The sequence below is a fragment of the Hordeum vulgare genome, chromosome 1H (assembly GCF_904849725.1).
Source record: "Hordeum vulgare subsp. vulgare chromosome 1H, MorexV3_pseudomolecules_assembly, whole genome shotgun sequence".
NCBI classification, from domain to species: Eukaryota; Viridiplantae; Streptophyta; class Magnoliopsida; order Poales; family Poaceae; genus Hordeum; species Hordeum vulgare.
In genome coordinates this window covers 19592380-19607624 of record NC_058518.1, presented here as the reverse complement: position 1 = coordinate 19607624, position 15245 = coordinate 19592380, and the positions used below count along the sequence as shown (strand labels likewise).

Genomic DNA, 15245 nt, shown 5'->3' with positions numbered 1-15245 from the left:
CCATGTAAAGAAAACCAAAGAAAGAAAAAGAAAAGGGGGGAAGAAAGAGAAGGACTCCACTTTCCAATCCTATTTTGAGTAGGATTGGAGTAGGAGTCCTACTCCTCTTCTTGGCCAGCGCATCTTGAGGGCTTGGCCCTCAAGGCAAGTCCCTCCCCCTCCCTCCTATATATACTGGTGATTTAGGGCTGATTTGAGACAACTTTGCCACGTGCAACTCAGATCTAGACACCATAGTTTTACCTCTAGATCGTATTTCCGCGGAGCTCGGACGGAGCCGTGCAGGAGTAGATCCTTCACCAACACCGGAGCGCCGTCACGCTGCCGGAGAACTCATCTACTTCTCCGTCTCGCTTGCTGGATCAAGAAAGCCAAGATCATCGTCGAACTGTACGTGTGTTGAACGCCGAGGTGCAGTCCGTTCGGCACTAGATCGGAGCGGATCGTGGGACGGATCGTGGGAGGAAGGAAGACCTACCTCCGCCGTCGCCGCCACTCCTCTACCACCACTGACCTCCCACTCCACTCCCAGCAGCGCCGGCGAATGGCGATAATGGCCGATGCCGCAGGTGCGACTCCTCTCCTCCCCGGCCTCCCGGACGAGATCGCCATCTGGGAGATCCTCGTCCGCCTGCCCCCCAAATCCGTCCTCCGGTGCCGCGCCGTCAGCCCCGCGTGGCGCCGCGCCACCTCCACCCGCGACTTCCTCCAATCCCACCACGCCCGCCAGCCCGCCCTCCTCCTCCAATACACCCACAGCAGAGTCGCCGACGGCGGCGCGTCCCTGGACATCGTCCCCTTCGACCACCGTTCACGGGTCGCCGCCGCCGCCGACCGGTTCCAGTGTATCGCGCGGCTGGAAGCGGCTCCCAACATCTATCATGCTCCCAACTTCTATTCTCCCTGCTTCTATCTGGAGGCCTCCTGCGACGGCCTCCTCGTGCTCTCCATCGACTTCGACGACGTCTGCATCTGCAATCCGGCAACTCGACAGTTTGCTCCGCTCCTGCAGGTTCGTGGATTCATGCCCGTGGAGCTGTACCCTCACCCCTCTACCGGCGAGTACCATATGTTGCTGTACCGGGAGGAAGATCAAGGTGCCATCTACGTTTTCAGGGTAGGCTCTAGCCAGCCGCCGAGGCACATAGGGTGCCCTGATCCGCACGAACTGGAAGATTGCCCCGGACTCCTGTTCCATGGTAGCCTACATTGGTACATAGGCAACCGGATAGTGGTATTCGACACAGCTGCCGAGTCGTTCCGGCAGATCCGTGCCCCGGTTGCCCGAGACCACGCCCGACTATTCGAGCTGGATGACATGCTTGGCGCCTTGTCTCTTAATGATGAAGATACAGCCGTCGATATCTGGGTGATGCAGGACTACCAAGGCGAGGTCTGGGATTTCAAGCGTCGGGTTGAGTTGCCGGTTGCGGAGATCATGGACCACTGTCAATATTATTTCCATGAAGAGGGTATGATGCTTGTGCCTGGGGACGGTGAGTTGGTCGTGCTGATCGGTTGTAATGGCTGGCTGTTTCAGCTTGATGCAGATGGCAAGTTGATTGCTAGTTTCCAACCCAGATGCCTCAGTTCTACTCTATATGTGCTCAAGCAAACTCTTGTTCAACATACCTTTTTTCCGGCACTAGAGGGTTATGTTGTGAATGCCTCGCCTTTTATCTGACCAGATGATTATGTTGTCACCACTTAGAGGGTTGTTCAGCCTGGCGGTGTTTCTTATTGGTTTAGCTCTCAGTATCCACATGAGCTGCAATATGTATTAACTAGATCCCCAGTTATGCTGTCAACATGTAGCCCTTCATCTGAGAGCTGTTGAGTGTGGTGTTGTTTCTTATCAGCCTAGCTCTCAGTATCCACATGAGCTGCAATATGTATTAACTAGATCCCCAGTTATGCTGTCAACATGTAGCCCTTCATCTGAGAGCTGTTGAGTGTGGTGTTGTTTCTTATCAGCCTAGCTCTCCGTATCCACATGAACTGCTGTATGTATTAACTAGATCCAATGTTCTGTTGCAATCCATTCCTTTTCATTATTCCATTGCATCTGGTTAGATATTGAAATGTATTGTTATAATAATTCTGCCTTTGCGTTGCATTGGTTGATATTGTATAAATCACTTCACTTTAGTTGCCAACCACTAATGCTTCATGTGGTGTTTAATCTTATGATAAGCTCGAGAAATGAAACTTGTACTGGTTAGCAGAAGAAATGTTATCATGGTCAGGCTCAGGTCCCAGATTGTGCTCCCTGATTTTTCTTAAATGCCAGCCATGCTCTTTTTTTTCTTTGACCGTCGCAATGGTTATGAATTAGGTCCACTATGAGCCTTGTTGTTTCTTTTCTGATGTGGACAAGTTATGATCAAGAAGCTCTGGCTGTTTCATGGTTGCGTGAAATTTATGCTCATTAGAGTATTCTTTTGGGCTGAAGTGGCGAGCATGTTGATGCTAAAATTATTGTGTCATTTTTGTCGAAATAGTGCCTATTGATCTGCCTCGTGTCTCTGTTTTTCTCTGAACCGAAGAATTGCCTTGGTACTTTATCAAGTCTTCTTTCTTAAAGATCATCCAGTGGTTCTCTTGATAACTAAATATTTGGTCAATATACATCAGTTTCCTGTTTCTAAGTATTTCTAGTGGAGGATTAAATGTGGAAGATGATCCTCTCAATTTGTTCACTTGCTACTTTCACCTAATTGTCATTGGAGCTTGGAGCATTGCTCGTTAAATTGAATAGCATGCTTGCAGTATAGTCAGTTTTTCAGTGAAATGTTCTGTTGCAATTCATTCATTCTTTATGTGTCCATCACTCCATTGCATCTGGTTAGGTATTGAATTGTTCCGCTATAATCTGTCTTTGCTGTTGCATTGTTTGGGACTATCTCTGTCATGGTCAGGTTTAGGTCCCAGATTGTGTTCACCATGACACAGTCTTCGCACATTTTTAGCTCTTAGCCATGTTCCTTTTTCCCTGTAACTGGTGCAAGGCCGTGTTGAGTATGACATGTATTACATGCCATTTCTGCAGGGTAATTTGCTCAGCTTCTCACATCACTTGTAGGCTAATCATGGTTAATTATCTCTTAATTGCATCCCCCTTCTGGCATGTGTGATAAGTATACCTACTGTGGACAAAACAAAATTGGAGCGTGTTGCTACAATTTTTACCATAGATTCACTATACAAGTTTAGCAATCTTCATACCAATTCTTGATAATTGATAAAAGGAAAAAACTAATCAAATTTTGGTGCTACTCCACATATGATTTGGGCATGGACCCGTAGAGATGCAATGTGTGTTTATAGTATTATTTTGCTCACAGGAACTTCATGATGCGTCGTATAAATTGGCAGTATCAGTATGAATGCCAGGAATTCTGAGAATCAATTCTTTGTGTCATGGCCACCATTGGGTAAGACTACATATCTGTTATCTCGTATTTCAGTTTTAACATTTGGGTACTTTTGACTCAGACCTAAATTTTGTTCTTTTTCAGGATATGAGAGAGGATACTTCCCTACAACTTCTGTATTTTAGTACGAAGAGTAAAAGGAAAGAATTAAAGAGAACACAAGGAAAAAATGTTGTGAATAACGTGCACAAGCCCAGTGAACACAATCAACCCGGAAAGCATGGTACTACCAGATTATCGAAAGGGATCGAGAGAGCTGCAGATCTGGCTGGCTCAGCTAAAGGCAAAAAGGTATATATGATCTATATGTGGATGTTAAAATATAAAATGCACCCACCTTCTGTTTGTCGCAAGTCTATATATGGCTCAGACCTTGAAGTGGTAAGGATGTGTGTTTGACTGACTATTCTGTTTCTAGATATCAATAGTATGTTGCAAATTGATAAGTATACTGTAGATAGTTATAAAACCAAATTATCACCAAGTATGTGCAAACTTACTGCATAGACTTCTTTTAGGGTGAGCCTGTACAGATTATTATCCATGTCTTTTTTATGATCAAATTATTGATATATTACAATGAGCCTTTATGTTTGGCACCCACCGTTCCATGGCCCAATGGTGCAAGACTGTAAGTCGATATTATCTCTGTGGTTAGTTTTGTTGGGACCAAGCCTAGTAGTTAATGCACTTCATCTTCTTATGTTCTCCATAGTATTATATAGTCTTTGTCTCTAGGACACATCTAATGCTGTAGACATCTAATTTTTCCTATTAATTTGAATGGCGCATGTTTTATCTGCATTAATGCAGTCTGTTCTATAATTTGTTACAACTAGTGCATAGTCACGCACTTCGTGCATTTATTATATCTTGTTTTATTGCACCATAGGTTGTACTTTTGTAGAACAAAGTTAATGTTCTCAAGTATCACAGTTCTAGTATGTATCACTCACTTTGTACTGGAAATGCAACATCTTGCTTGTAGTGCGTTCCTAGCACACACTTTATGTTCCTACAATCACTAATTATACTCAAGCATGGTGGGTTCCCAATGTTGTTGTTGCACATGAAAAGGAAGGGATAGATGCTATTCATCTAGCTTCTGGTCGTACGATTTGCAAGGTACAAGATGCATCTCTGTGAATTTTCCTTCTTGTACTGAGTTTTGATTTTCGGTTTGTGCTCTTTTTTTGCCCCTGGCTGAGATGGCCGAATTTCGGGAATTTCAAATATTTCGGCAAAGCCTTGGACGAAATTGCTAAAACAGAACTTGAATTTTTGGACGAAACTTGACCAAAATTTGAACAAAATTTGAAATCAAATAGAGCATAAGTATAGCAGCGCAACAACCCTCAGGAGTAATCATATAAACTTTAGCGAATTAGCTCTAGGGATTACTATTTTTTGCATCAGTCCAACATAACAGTAGGCTTGACAGTACAACCTTAATGATGGCCTCCAACATAACCTTAACAGTCCAACATCAGTTCCAACCATCATAGCGTAGTTCAAAGTTTAAATACTCCAGTATAACCAAGAGACTTTAAAGGATTACACATAGAAACAACTCCAAAAGACAACCATCAAAGCATGACATTGAAAACAGCAGCTCCAAAAGAAAACCATTAAAGCATGGACAGAGAGTTCTTGTTCCATTGAAAAAGCTCCAAGCTTCCAGGTTCCAACTAGCATCAAGCTCCAATCTTCAACTAGCATCACAACAGTTAGATATCACTTCAAAGACAAATATGACAAGTGATAAGTAGCAATTGGAGCAACAATACTGATTGTACACAGTGAGCATAAACGCAAACTAGAGTTTCCCAACACACCTGGTTTTAAAACAATATCTATACTTGAATGCTTAGAATCGTGTCTGGTATGTGTTTAGAACTTAAAACAATCTTACACAACACGATTTTTATCTATTTCAAAACTAAAATTTTGGACATATTAATATCAAAACAAAGGAAACATGCAAAAAACAAAAGATTTGAAAGGGCTTGAGTTAATCAGATTGCTTGAGAAAAAGTTTGCATTATGTTGGATTACTGGAGATATAGTTTGAGCTTGAAAAAGCATATAAAAGGTGAATAGAGAGCAAGGTTGCTGATTTCCCCGTACTATTTTACCAACAGGAGGCGACAAAAGAGGTCCTATCTTATTTATGTTAGGCCAACAATGTATATGCACTTGTGATATTAGACTAGAAAACTTAGCCACTTCCCTTTTTACTTAGCCAAATGAGGCCTTAATAATGTAACTTAGCCACTTCCCTTTTTACTTCCCTTTTTACTTAGTTACTATGATGTTGAAGTTTTAGTTGTAGGATAATCTTCTCCCGCTGAGCATATGGCCTGATGCAAGTTGCAATTGTGATAACTAAACAACAGGTTGCTCAAAGCTGTTCTAACTTTCTTTTCAGGTGATGGAGATTTTAATTGATAAGTATGCTGACAAATCAATATGGAACGATTGATGTGCACATCCAACCAATGCAAGCATCTATCAGTTTTCCAGTTGTGTGCTACATCTCCTGCATGCTGATTCTAATATCATTCCAATGCAGTTGGTTGGTCCAGGGTGACGTTTTCTGCATCTTTTGTTTCCTCAATTCTTAATGTTTGGCAGGGACTTGGATTTCCATGTGTGGGATAGAGGCTTCTATTATCTTGATGATTTTTTTTCGTAAGAATTTTATCAATTATTAAATGTTACACTGTAGGCCTGTCTGATGGTTAGAGAGTGGTCTTGAAGATATTTTTAGCTTTCTAGACGGTCCCCATAGTTTATTAGTAATGCTACTGGTGGTTGTTAGGATCAGCTCATGATCTTGTTATGTGTAGATATTCATCCGTATATATGGGACTGAGGGATGTGATCTGACCTTTTAATTAGGATTCTTTTTAATTAGCAAGCCTGACGGTCTCCATTCCTAGGTTAGTGTTATCTGTTTTTTGTTGGTGAGTTGTGCCCTGCTGATTTCTCTTTTATTTAGTACAGTAGTAAAACTGTAATAAACTTCATGTATGATTCTGTCTAATGGTCGTTCCGCTTCCGCAGTTGTGCACATGTTTCCTGCAGTAAAACTTTAACTCGGTTATGCTTCCGGATATCTATATTGTCGGTTACTTCCAAGAACGGACGTTTGCCTCCGGGAGCCATGGAGGCCGAAATTTTTGAAAATTTTGAAATTCAAGAAATTTAGTTCCAAAAAATCTGAAAAAAAATATACAACTAAACAAGGATGTGATCCATGTGTGTATAAAATTTCGGGTCGAAATACTTTGAAACGAAACCTGTACAAAAAAGACAAATTCATTGTCTGAAATGATAAATAGTAACATGTGTTAGAAAGTTTCAGATTTGTCTTTTTTGCACAGCTCTCATTTCAACGTATTTTGTTTTGAAAATTTACACACTTGTGTATTATACCTTAATCTATCTATGTAATTTTTTTCAGAATTTTTTAAAATATTAAAATATGAATTTTCGTGAAAATTTAAAGGCCTTCATGGAGCTCGGGAGCCAAAAGTAATTTTCGGTTACTTCCTCCGTTTATAAATATAAATCTTTTTAAAGATTTGACTGTAGACTACATACGGAGTAAAATGGAGTGAATCTATACTTTAAGATATATATATATACATTTGTATGTAGTCTGTAGTTTAAAAAGACTTATATCTATAAACGGAAGGAGTAGATCATTATCAGATTGATTTTGGATGGCGTGCACAGCAGGCAAATGCCAGCAAAAAATCATTGAAGTGCCCGTTCATATGAACCGCTGAAGTCACACAAGTACCAGTCGTAGTGTATCACCAAGTATCAGCAGGCGCTGCAGAGCGTGCCTATCCCACCCATTGGATCAATTGTTTTCAAGACGCGGTCATAAGCAGACAACTTCACCTCCTTTGCTACGGTGTGTCCCAATAGCATTGAAATTAACCCATGACAGCCCTCTCGCAATGTTCACGTCAAATACAACATCGTGCCTTTGAACATATTCCACACTTCCATCGTCAAGCTTGGCGAAACAAGGAGGCACTCTAATGGTTATTGTGAAAACATTGGGTGGCGGAGGCGTCCTACTCTGACAATAAGCAACAACGAGAAACACACTATGGAATTAGTGTGTTGTGTTTTACAATGAACGATAAAATGACCATGCGATACTTTGCTCTCTTGCTTGGGCTTGGTTGAAAACAAAGTCTCAAGGTCGAAGTTGTCTGCCAAAAACCCGCCACCCATCTCCGGTTCAGGCACCACCTAGCTCATCTTAAATTTGTGGTCTGCCATCAAGAATCAGCCGAACCACAATGAGGTCTCCAGCAACAAGCAACACTAAAATAGCAGTAAAAAAAAGCAATAACAACAATCATCACCATGCAACATTGGCAATGGCACACAAGTATCAGAAGTAGAGCCGACACACAAGCAGGACCTTGGGAAGCAGATGCACACAACAGCAGTTTGGGCATCACAGGCAACATCATCAACTCTGAACTGGGAGCAACGGCAACACACAAGCAACAAGAGCAACGCAAAACTAGCAACAACGTACGCGCGAGACCGAGCCCTAGGCATGTAACTCTAAGGGGACGGGGGAGAGGGGGCGAGAGAGAGGGCCTAACCTTCATGGCCTGGATCCAGCCACTGCCATTGAGGACCACCAGGATTGTCGGCATTGAGGGCCACCCAACGCAAGTTGTTGTCGCCACCTGCCGTCCCCTTGGTTCTTGTGGGCGAGAGGAAAGGGAATCAGAACGAGAGGGGTATTTTGGACATTTCTTGTGGGACCCATCCAACAGAGGGCGAAACAATAAAGTTTGATATAACCGGTGACAATGGATCAATTACAATATAACCGGTGGCAAATTGTCAAAGCCCAGAGGAAGGTGTGGCAAAAAAAACCCAAAAAACAGATGGGATGTAGAAAAAAAGATGCATGGTCGGTTGGACGCCTCAGCCCGGGCTGGTCTTTTCTTTAACCAAATGGCATGGTGCCCTAGCGCCGTCATACTAAAGCATGATGCCTTGGTAGGCCGGGCCGGGCCGAGCCTAAAAAAGTTCATGATACAAAACTCAGGCTCGAGCCCCGTCCGATTCGACCGTCGAACCTAGCTTCTAGGCCCAAGCCCGACCTCAGCCCAGCCCGGTCTAATAAACCCGACCCGACGTAGGGTAAAATCGGCTTTTCGCAGGTCCAAACCCGACCCGGCCCGACCATTGGGCTGAAAATCTAGGCCCGAACCCCACCCATGGGCAAGGTCGGGTTTCCCATGAACAGGGCTAGCTTTGTGTGTATGTGGTGGCACGGTCAGCTCCGGCCGCAACACCCTTGACACGGGCAATGGCACCCCGGGGATGAAAAGAAAGGGCCAAAGGGGCGATATTTTGGAATATTTTCAAACTCCCAAGTTTCCCCAAAAAAGTTGTGCTGTATTGTGGAAATCCGGAGAGCCGTGGATGCACTTCCGCGGCGTGTTGTGCAGCCTCGGGTGCTCCCTCGCTCTCGCGCATGCTCACTGTGCGCGAGACTCGACCAGACCAGACCAGGGTGTGGGGCCCTCGGGCCCACGGCCCTTTTCAAACCCGAACGCCCCACCGCCCTCCGCTCCCCAGCCTCCCGCCCACACCCACACCCTCCTCGCTCCCTGACACCGCGGTCCACCTCCTCCTCTGACCCACGCGCAGGGACGATAAGGGTACGTCCCCACGTCCTTCAAGTCCAGCCCACTCCGCTGTCCTCTCACCGCCCGCCCGGCCATGCCTATGCGGGGGACCCGCCTCCCCCTGCGACGGCCGCAGTTCAAATCCTCTTGAAAGCGAGAGAGAGAGAGAGAGAGAGTGAGAAGCCCGAAAAGTTGTCACACCGGAAAAGGGGGAGGCGATGCTGCGCGGCGGCGCCGGACCGCGTGGAGGAGGAGGATCTGCGGCGGCGAGGCCCCCTCGCTGCCCCCACCCCCGCCCCGCGCCGCGCCGAGGTGAGCAGCGCCGCCGCCTCATCCCGCACGGCTACTTTCTGCTCCCACCTTTTCTCCCCTCCGATTTGAATCCGCCTTCGTTGTCGCCGTTGCGCAGCGCGAGTGCCGGCCGCCGCGCCGGGGATGGAGGATCCGGTGGTGTCTTCCGTCGAGGAATCCTCTGTAAGCCTCGCCGCCCGTCTCGCCCCCCTTTTCCTCCTCCTCCTCCTGTCACCTCTGTCCCCCAGCTCTGTCTCTCTTTGACCTGCTGCTGCTGCTGCTGCTCTCCCTTGGTCTTTGCTAGATTCATTAGTGGAGCATCTCCCGAAATGCAGATTCAAACTCCTAGTCCGGAATTTTCAAAACTAAATAATTAACTAGTGAGCATGGTTCGTTCATTTTTTTTAATAATACTAGATTTGAATGGCGCTAGCCCCTGGTTGACCATTGCTGATATGCTTTGACCATGAGTCCTGATGCTTCCGTTGTTTCATCAACTTTTTAACCAGTTCACATTTGAGTTCAAGAGAGGGTCCAAGAGGGCGAGGAAGGCGATGCCGCTGTCAGAGGCGCACAGAGGCAAAGACAACTGGGGAGCGGTAAGGAGGATCTCTGTGTCCACAAGCTAGTGTGCATTCTGTATACATATTTCGTTGCTGAAGCTGTGGTGCTGTGCCTTTCCTCTGTTTCGCAGGCAGTCAACATCAGCAACCAAAGCATGGCTTCTGCAAAGCCACACTTGACGAAAGAGGGGCCGGAGGAGGTGGAGTTCACTCACTGCGCGCCCAGCATCGTCGCGAGGCTGATGGGCCTTGACACCGTGCCGAGGTCCAAGAAGGTTCTTGACCGGTGCCAGAGTGACATCCAGAGCAACCCGCGGCTCAAGTTGTCCGGACGAGCCGAGGAAGCGGCCCGGGTTTCGTGCGAGGATCGGCCATGCCGGAGCAGCGGCGATGAGCTGCCGGAGCTGAAGGACGTTTTCGAGGTGACCGAGGTGGAGAACATGGCGATGCGCAGGGCGTTGCAGTCACGCGACGAGAGGCCGCGCCCAAGAAGCGACGATGCCGATCTCGAGTTTGTCAGGCAGAAGTTCTTGGATGCCAAGCGCCTTTCCACCGACGAAGGCCGCCGGAATTCCAAGGAGTTTGGCGAGGCACTTGAGATACTCTACTCCAAGAAGGACGTTTTCCTTGAAATCCTTCAGGAGAGCAGTATTGCCTTGTCAGGGTTCCCAGGGCACTTCCTTGGTTACAGTGGTTTGCAGTGCTCCCCCCATGGAACCAATGGTGCTGGTGCGCAATCGTTTGGGCAGGATATCCTTTGCAGAATGGAAGTTGGTAGTGAGCCCGGGGATCCTCTTTCTAGCATGCTTCTTGAGGAAACTTCAGATGTGTCGCTGGAGCATTCGGCACCAAATGGGAGCAGGCGTTCACGGAGGCCCTCGCAAATTGTTGTTCTGAAACCAGACCCTCAGAGGAGAAGTTGTACACCGGTTATAACAAGCCAAGAAGCATCGCAGTTTGGTCAGTGGGCTGGTGCACGATGGTTGAAGCCGCCACGCCATAGTACGCATAAGCAAGATGGCATGCATTCTATGGCACATGGCTGTGTTCAAGCTGTAGAGCCTGAAGGAGATACACCTGAACAGAAGCTTAGAATACAAACCTCTAAAAGAGGCAGCAGGAAGAAACCATCTGAGAATCAGAGCTACCTTGGAGTTGGCTGTCAAAGGGAAAAGGCTGCTTCTACGTCTCATGACGAGACTCTGTCGATTTCTTCATCCACACATTCTTCTGGATCATCGGTGAGCAGAAAGGCCAGAAAGCACCTCTCTGAAAGATGGCAAATGGCCTGCCAATCCAAAGCTGAAAATCCAGTTCCTACTGATACAAGAACATTAGGTGAGATGCTTGAACTGACTGCTAAAGATGCAACAAAAGTAACCACTCACAACCGTTTGTCAGATTCAACCACCAATTGCAGTAATGTGCAAGAGATGCCGGCCAGCCCTCTTGGTATTAGCAGCAAAGATGGTTGGAAGACAGGGATTTACCGTGGGGATAATTCAAAAACTGGCACATCAAGGAATTTTCCCAGGTCCAAGTCTCTGCCAACCTCATCTACCACTATTGTGAAATTACCGGGCAGGAGGCGTTCTGCACCATCTCCTAACTTGCCCATTCTGAAAGATATATTAAATACACCCACCGATGATACTGGAAATGGACATATTGGTAAGAGATCACCAATCAGAAAAGCGAAGCAGAAAAATGGGCGAGTTATCCTTCATGTAGGAAAGGAAAATATGCTGCCTGAGAAAGAGATTTATGTTACTTCAGAGAGAACAAGACACAGTATCTGCACTTCCGATCTACCCAGGACAAGCAACATATATGATGAGCATCCAGTTGATGTTATCAGTACCAAGGACCACACAGCAATTGATTTGGCTATTCCACATGAGGATGTGCAAAATTTGAAAGGTCAGGCAGGGTGGACAGAGCAAAAGCTAGCAACACCGGTACCAGAGCCAGAAGAAGACACAGTAATTCATAATCAGGATAACATACCATTAACGGTACACAATATATTACCGTTTGTTGTTATTTGTTATTAATGTTAAGTAATCTGCCATTGTTCTGTTGACAATGTTATTTTGTCGAGAACTTTAAGCTCTGTTATGAAATGTTCAGTTTTGAGACTATTGCTATCTCCTCATTATCAAAACCGAACATTTGGTTTCAGGAGGTGAAAAGCCAATTAATGGAGGGTGACATTGCTGAAATTGATCATCAAGCAGTAAAGTCTGCTTACTCTGTAAGCTTTGAGAGTTGCGAATGCTTAAGTCCAACTGCTTCATCACAACAAAGTTCTGGAGAGGAGACTCCTTATTCTGGAATCTTCAAAAGTGTCAATGATGGTATTCAAGGCAAGCATACCAAAACTAATTCTCACTCTTCTGCACTTAATATGATTTATATTCTTGTTAGTAATCTTTTTATTCCCATTTCGTCTCATAAATGCAGGACTCAGAGCTCAACTTAAGATGCTGAAGATGGGCGACCAAGTTGATACATGCATAGATGATTCGGATAGATACTCAAGCGATGAAAACAACGACACAGAGATTTCAGATCACCAGGTGAAGGAAGAGCAGCTACCGATATTCAAAGATGAGGAGGACAGGGACTGCACTTATGTCAAGGAGATGCTTGGCACTGCATGCGACTCGCCAGTCTACCCAGAACAGTGGCAGTTCAGCTCGGATGTGTTCGTATGGCTGGAAAACAAGTACAGCAGGCTGCTCCTGTGGTCGAGGTCAGACAGGAAGCTTCTTTTTGACCTTGTTAACTCAATCTTGGCTGACATGACGGCTCCAGGTAGCAGCCTGTGTTCAAAAATCATGATGAACTCCTGGCCTCAAATGGATTGGAGAAACTTAGCTGAAAATGTCTGGCAAACGTCACTACTCATGCGAAGGAACTATCAGCCATTTGATGTGGACAGTGTCGAACCTTTGCCGCTGGACCATCACCCCGAACTTGAAATGTTTGGAGCAGACATTGCTGAAATGATACGTAACGACGTTCTGGAAGAGCTTGTGGCCGAGCTCGTATTGCAGATCGGCTGAAGCTCTAGGGCTGTAGCTTGTAGTGGTTGAGATATTTGACCAGGTAATGTACATAGCCTGCTGCAAATTACTTATTTGCGAGTCGGGTTACTACGATGTAGTATTTGGGAGAGATGGCTCCATGTAGAACATGTGGACTCTATGTACGCTGGTGGAACGTTTCCCATGCTTTTGCATTAACTCCTTTATTATTCATGCTTCCATTATACAGTACATATTTCCCATAGTTTTCCTTTATTTAATTTCGATTCAAACTGGGATCGGATGCTAGCTGCCTTAATGATCCATTTGAGCACACTATCCTGGAGGAAAACACAAATATTTTGATTTTTGGTCTTTGTTTGGTGCTTCATTTGTAGTGTAGCAAGTGATTCCGTTTTTCTTTGGTCTTTTTGTTCAATTTCATTCTTGTTTGTCATTCTTGCATAGAATGTTCAACTACTCATTTCAGTTACAAGGACAAGATAAGAAGCGAAAAGAAAAATCTGAGTCAACGCATGTTTACTGAGAGAAGGCACTTTATTATTTTGCTAAGCTAAAGTAGCATCAGATCAGGGCTTGAAAAGGTATACTTATGTTAATAAACGAGTCCTTGTCAGAATTGTTCAACCGATGGTTAGAATGGGGATGTCAAAAGCTATACACTGATGTTAATACTTCATACAGAAGGGGTTTATTCATTCGTATCGAATTGGCTCGACCAGGCGATCAAATTCTTGGAATCCTAGTGAACCTAGAAAAAGAATACATGCCTAATTTTTTTACTCCCTTTCAAGAACATTCTACACGTGTGTGTTCAGCGTTTTGGCCGCCAATTCGTATTGGATGTATGAAATCCAACATCTTGGAAATTCAAGACCAAGGTCAGGCTCATATGCTCCCGGCCTGTTTAGGTCTGTGAGTTTGAACTGGTGTGTGGCGGCTCACTTGCATCGGCGTAGAAGTAGGCACAGCCGCACAGGGGCGCTAACATTAGTGTAAACTGGTCTTCTGCCTTCATCGTATCACCAATTCTCTGATACCTACCGTGCCTACCAATATATCTTTGTTTCTTTAATTATGACCCATGTATCTGGATCCATCTTCTCCTATACCAAAAGACATTGACCATGTGTCTGGTACAGCGAGTAAGATTGCTAGCAATGGAAGCAGTTGTAAGTGCCAGATGGTTGCTTAAATAACATTGGCATGGCACTGGTCAGTACATGCCAGATGGAAGCAGTTGAGGCTTTCTTTGATCCAAGATAATGACATTGTAAGTTTATTTGTTTCAATCATAGTTGGTTCCCTTCAAATAGTTGTAGTGAAACAATTTTGATTAGTTGAAGGGGAGCACAATCTAATTGGAATAGTGTTCCATAATCTGAAAAACCGTATTAGAATCAACTAGTGTTTAATATGTTCCATTGAAATCATAGTTGGTTCCCTTCAAATAGTTGTAGTGAAACAATTTTGATTAGTTGAAGGGGAGCACAATCTAATTGGAATAGTGTTGCATAATCTGAAAAATCGTATTAGAATCAACTAGTGTTTAATATGTTCCATTGGAATCATAGTTGGTTCCCTTCAAATAGTTGTAGTGAAACAATTTTGATTAGTTGAAGGGGAACACAATCTGATTGGAATAGTGTTCCACAATCTGAAAAATCGTATTAGAATCAACTAGTGTTTAATATGTTCCATTGGAATCATAGTTGGTTCGCTTCAAATAGTTGTAGTAAAACAATTTTGATTAGTTGAAGGGAACACAATCTGATTGGAATAGTGTTCCACAATCTGAAAAATCTGATTGGTTCAATATGTTCCATTGAAATCATAGTTGTAGTGATACAATTTTATGCGGTGTTCTTTGATCCAAGGTTATGAAAATTGAATATAGCTAGTGATCTCTCTAGGTTCCATTGGATAGCAATATGATATGTCATAGTCATGAAAATTGCATATAGCTAGTGATCTCTCTAGGTTCCATTGGATAGCTATAGTGATCGCTCTAGGTTCCATTGCATATGTTCTATTTGAATCCTAAAGATAAGTTTCTCTTTAGTTGTAGTGAAACATGTTTCCTTATTGCAGCAGTATGTAACATTTGTTCCATTTTAATTTGTTTCTGTTGCAGGAGTGACAAGCATTGTCCAGAACTCATGGAGTTCCTTCGCAGCGGCATCACTTTTGCTTCTGTTGACATAAGGAACGACAAGCTGAAGATGAGGC

General features: G+C 44.5%; 3 protein-coding genes across 4 annotated transcripts; all 3 read left to right on the top strand.

Moving 5' to 3' along the window:
- The first annotated feature begins 451 nt into the window (after window positions 1-451).
- On the top strand, window positions 452-2059 carry LOC123451706. Its single transcript, XM_045128282.1, has one exon. The coding sequence runs from the start codon at window positions 545-547 to the stop codon at window positions 1682-1684; it is 1140 nt and encodes a 379-aa protein (XP_044984217.1). The 5' UTR covers window positions 452-544; the 3' UTR covers window positions 1685-2059.
- LOC123451813 lies at window positions 488-6499 on the top strand. 2 transcript variants are annotated; one of them, XM_045128391.1, is made up of 4 exons: window positions 488-569; window positions 3345-3434; window positions 3519-3725; window positions 5863-6499. In XM_045128391.1, the coding sequence occupies exons 2-4, from the start codon at window positions 3387-3389 to the stop codon at window positions 5914-5916; spliced, it is 309 nt and encodes a 102-aa protein (XP_044984326.1). In that variant the 5' UTR covers window positions 488-569; window positions 3345-3386; the 3' UTR covers window positions 5917-6499. The 2 variants fall into 2 exon arrangements, 1 of the variants encoding a protein (XP_044984326.1); XR_006632529.1 differs by lacking the exons at window positions 488-569; window positions 3345-3434; window positions 3519-3725 and adding an exon at window positions 3737-4559.
- Window positions 6500-9294: 2795 nt separating this feature from the next.
- On the top strand, window positions 9295-13260 carry LOC123451547. The gene is made up of 6 exons (XM_045128264.1): window positions 9295-9424; window positions 9522-9586; window positions 9913-10002; window positions 10098-11981; window positions 12149-12332; window positions 12430-13260. The coding sequence occupies exons 1-6, from the start codon at window positions 9331-9333 to the stop codon at window positions 13032-13034; spliced, it is 2922 nt and encodes a 973-aa protein (XP_044984199.1). The 5' UTR covers window positions 9295-9330; the 3' UTR covers window positions 13035-13260.
- The last annotated feature ends 1985 nt before the right edge of the window (window positions 13261-15245 follow it).

Coding starts and splice junctions, on each gene's coding strand:
- LOC123451706 (XM_045128282.1), top strand. CDS start 545: ATGGCGATAATGGCCGATGCCGCAGGTGCGACTCCTCTCCTCCCCGGC.
- LOC123451813 (XM_045128391.1), top strand. CDS start 3,387: ATGCCAGGAATTCTGAGAATCAATTCTTTGTGTCATGGCCACCATTGG. Junction 3,435..3,518: donor TGTGTCATGGCCACCATTGG/GTAAGACTACAT, acceptor GTTCTTTTTCAG/GATATGAGAGAGGATACTTC. Junction 3,726..5,862: donor GCTCAGCTAAAGGCAAAAAG/GTATATATGATC, acceptor CTTTCTTTTCAG/GTGATGGAGATTTTAATTGA.
- LOC123451547 (XM_045128264.1), top strand. CDS start 9,331: ATGCTGCGCGGCGGCGCCGGACCGCGTGGAGGAGGAGGATCTGCGGCG. Junction 9,587..9,912: donor CTTCCGTCGAGGAATCCTCT/GTAAGCCTCGCC, acceptor CTTTTTAACCAG/TTCACATTTGAGTTCAAGAG. Junction 10,003..10,097: donor GCAAAGACAACTGGGGAGCG/GTAAGGAGGATC, acceptor TCTGTTTCGCAG/GCAGTCAACATCAGCAACCA.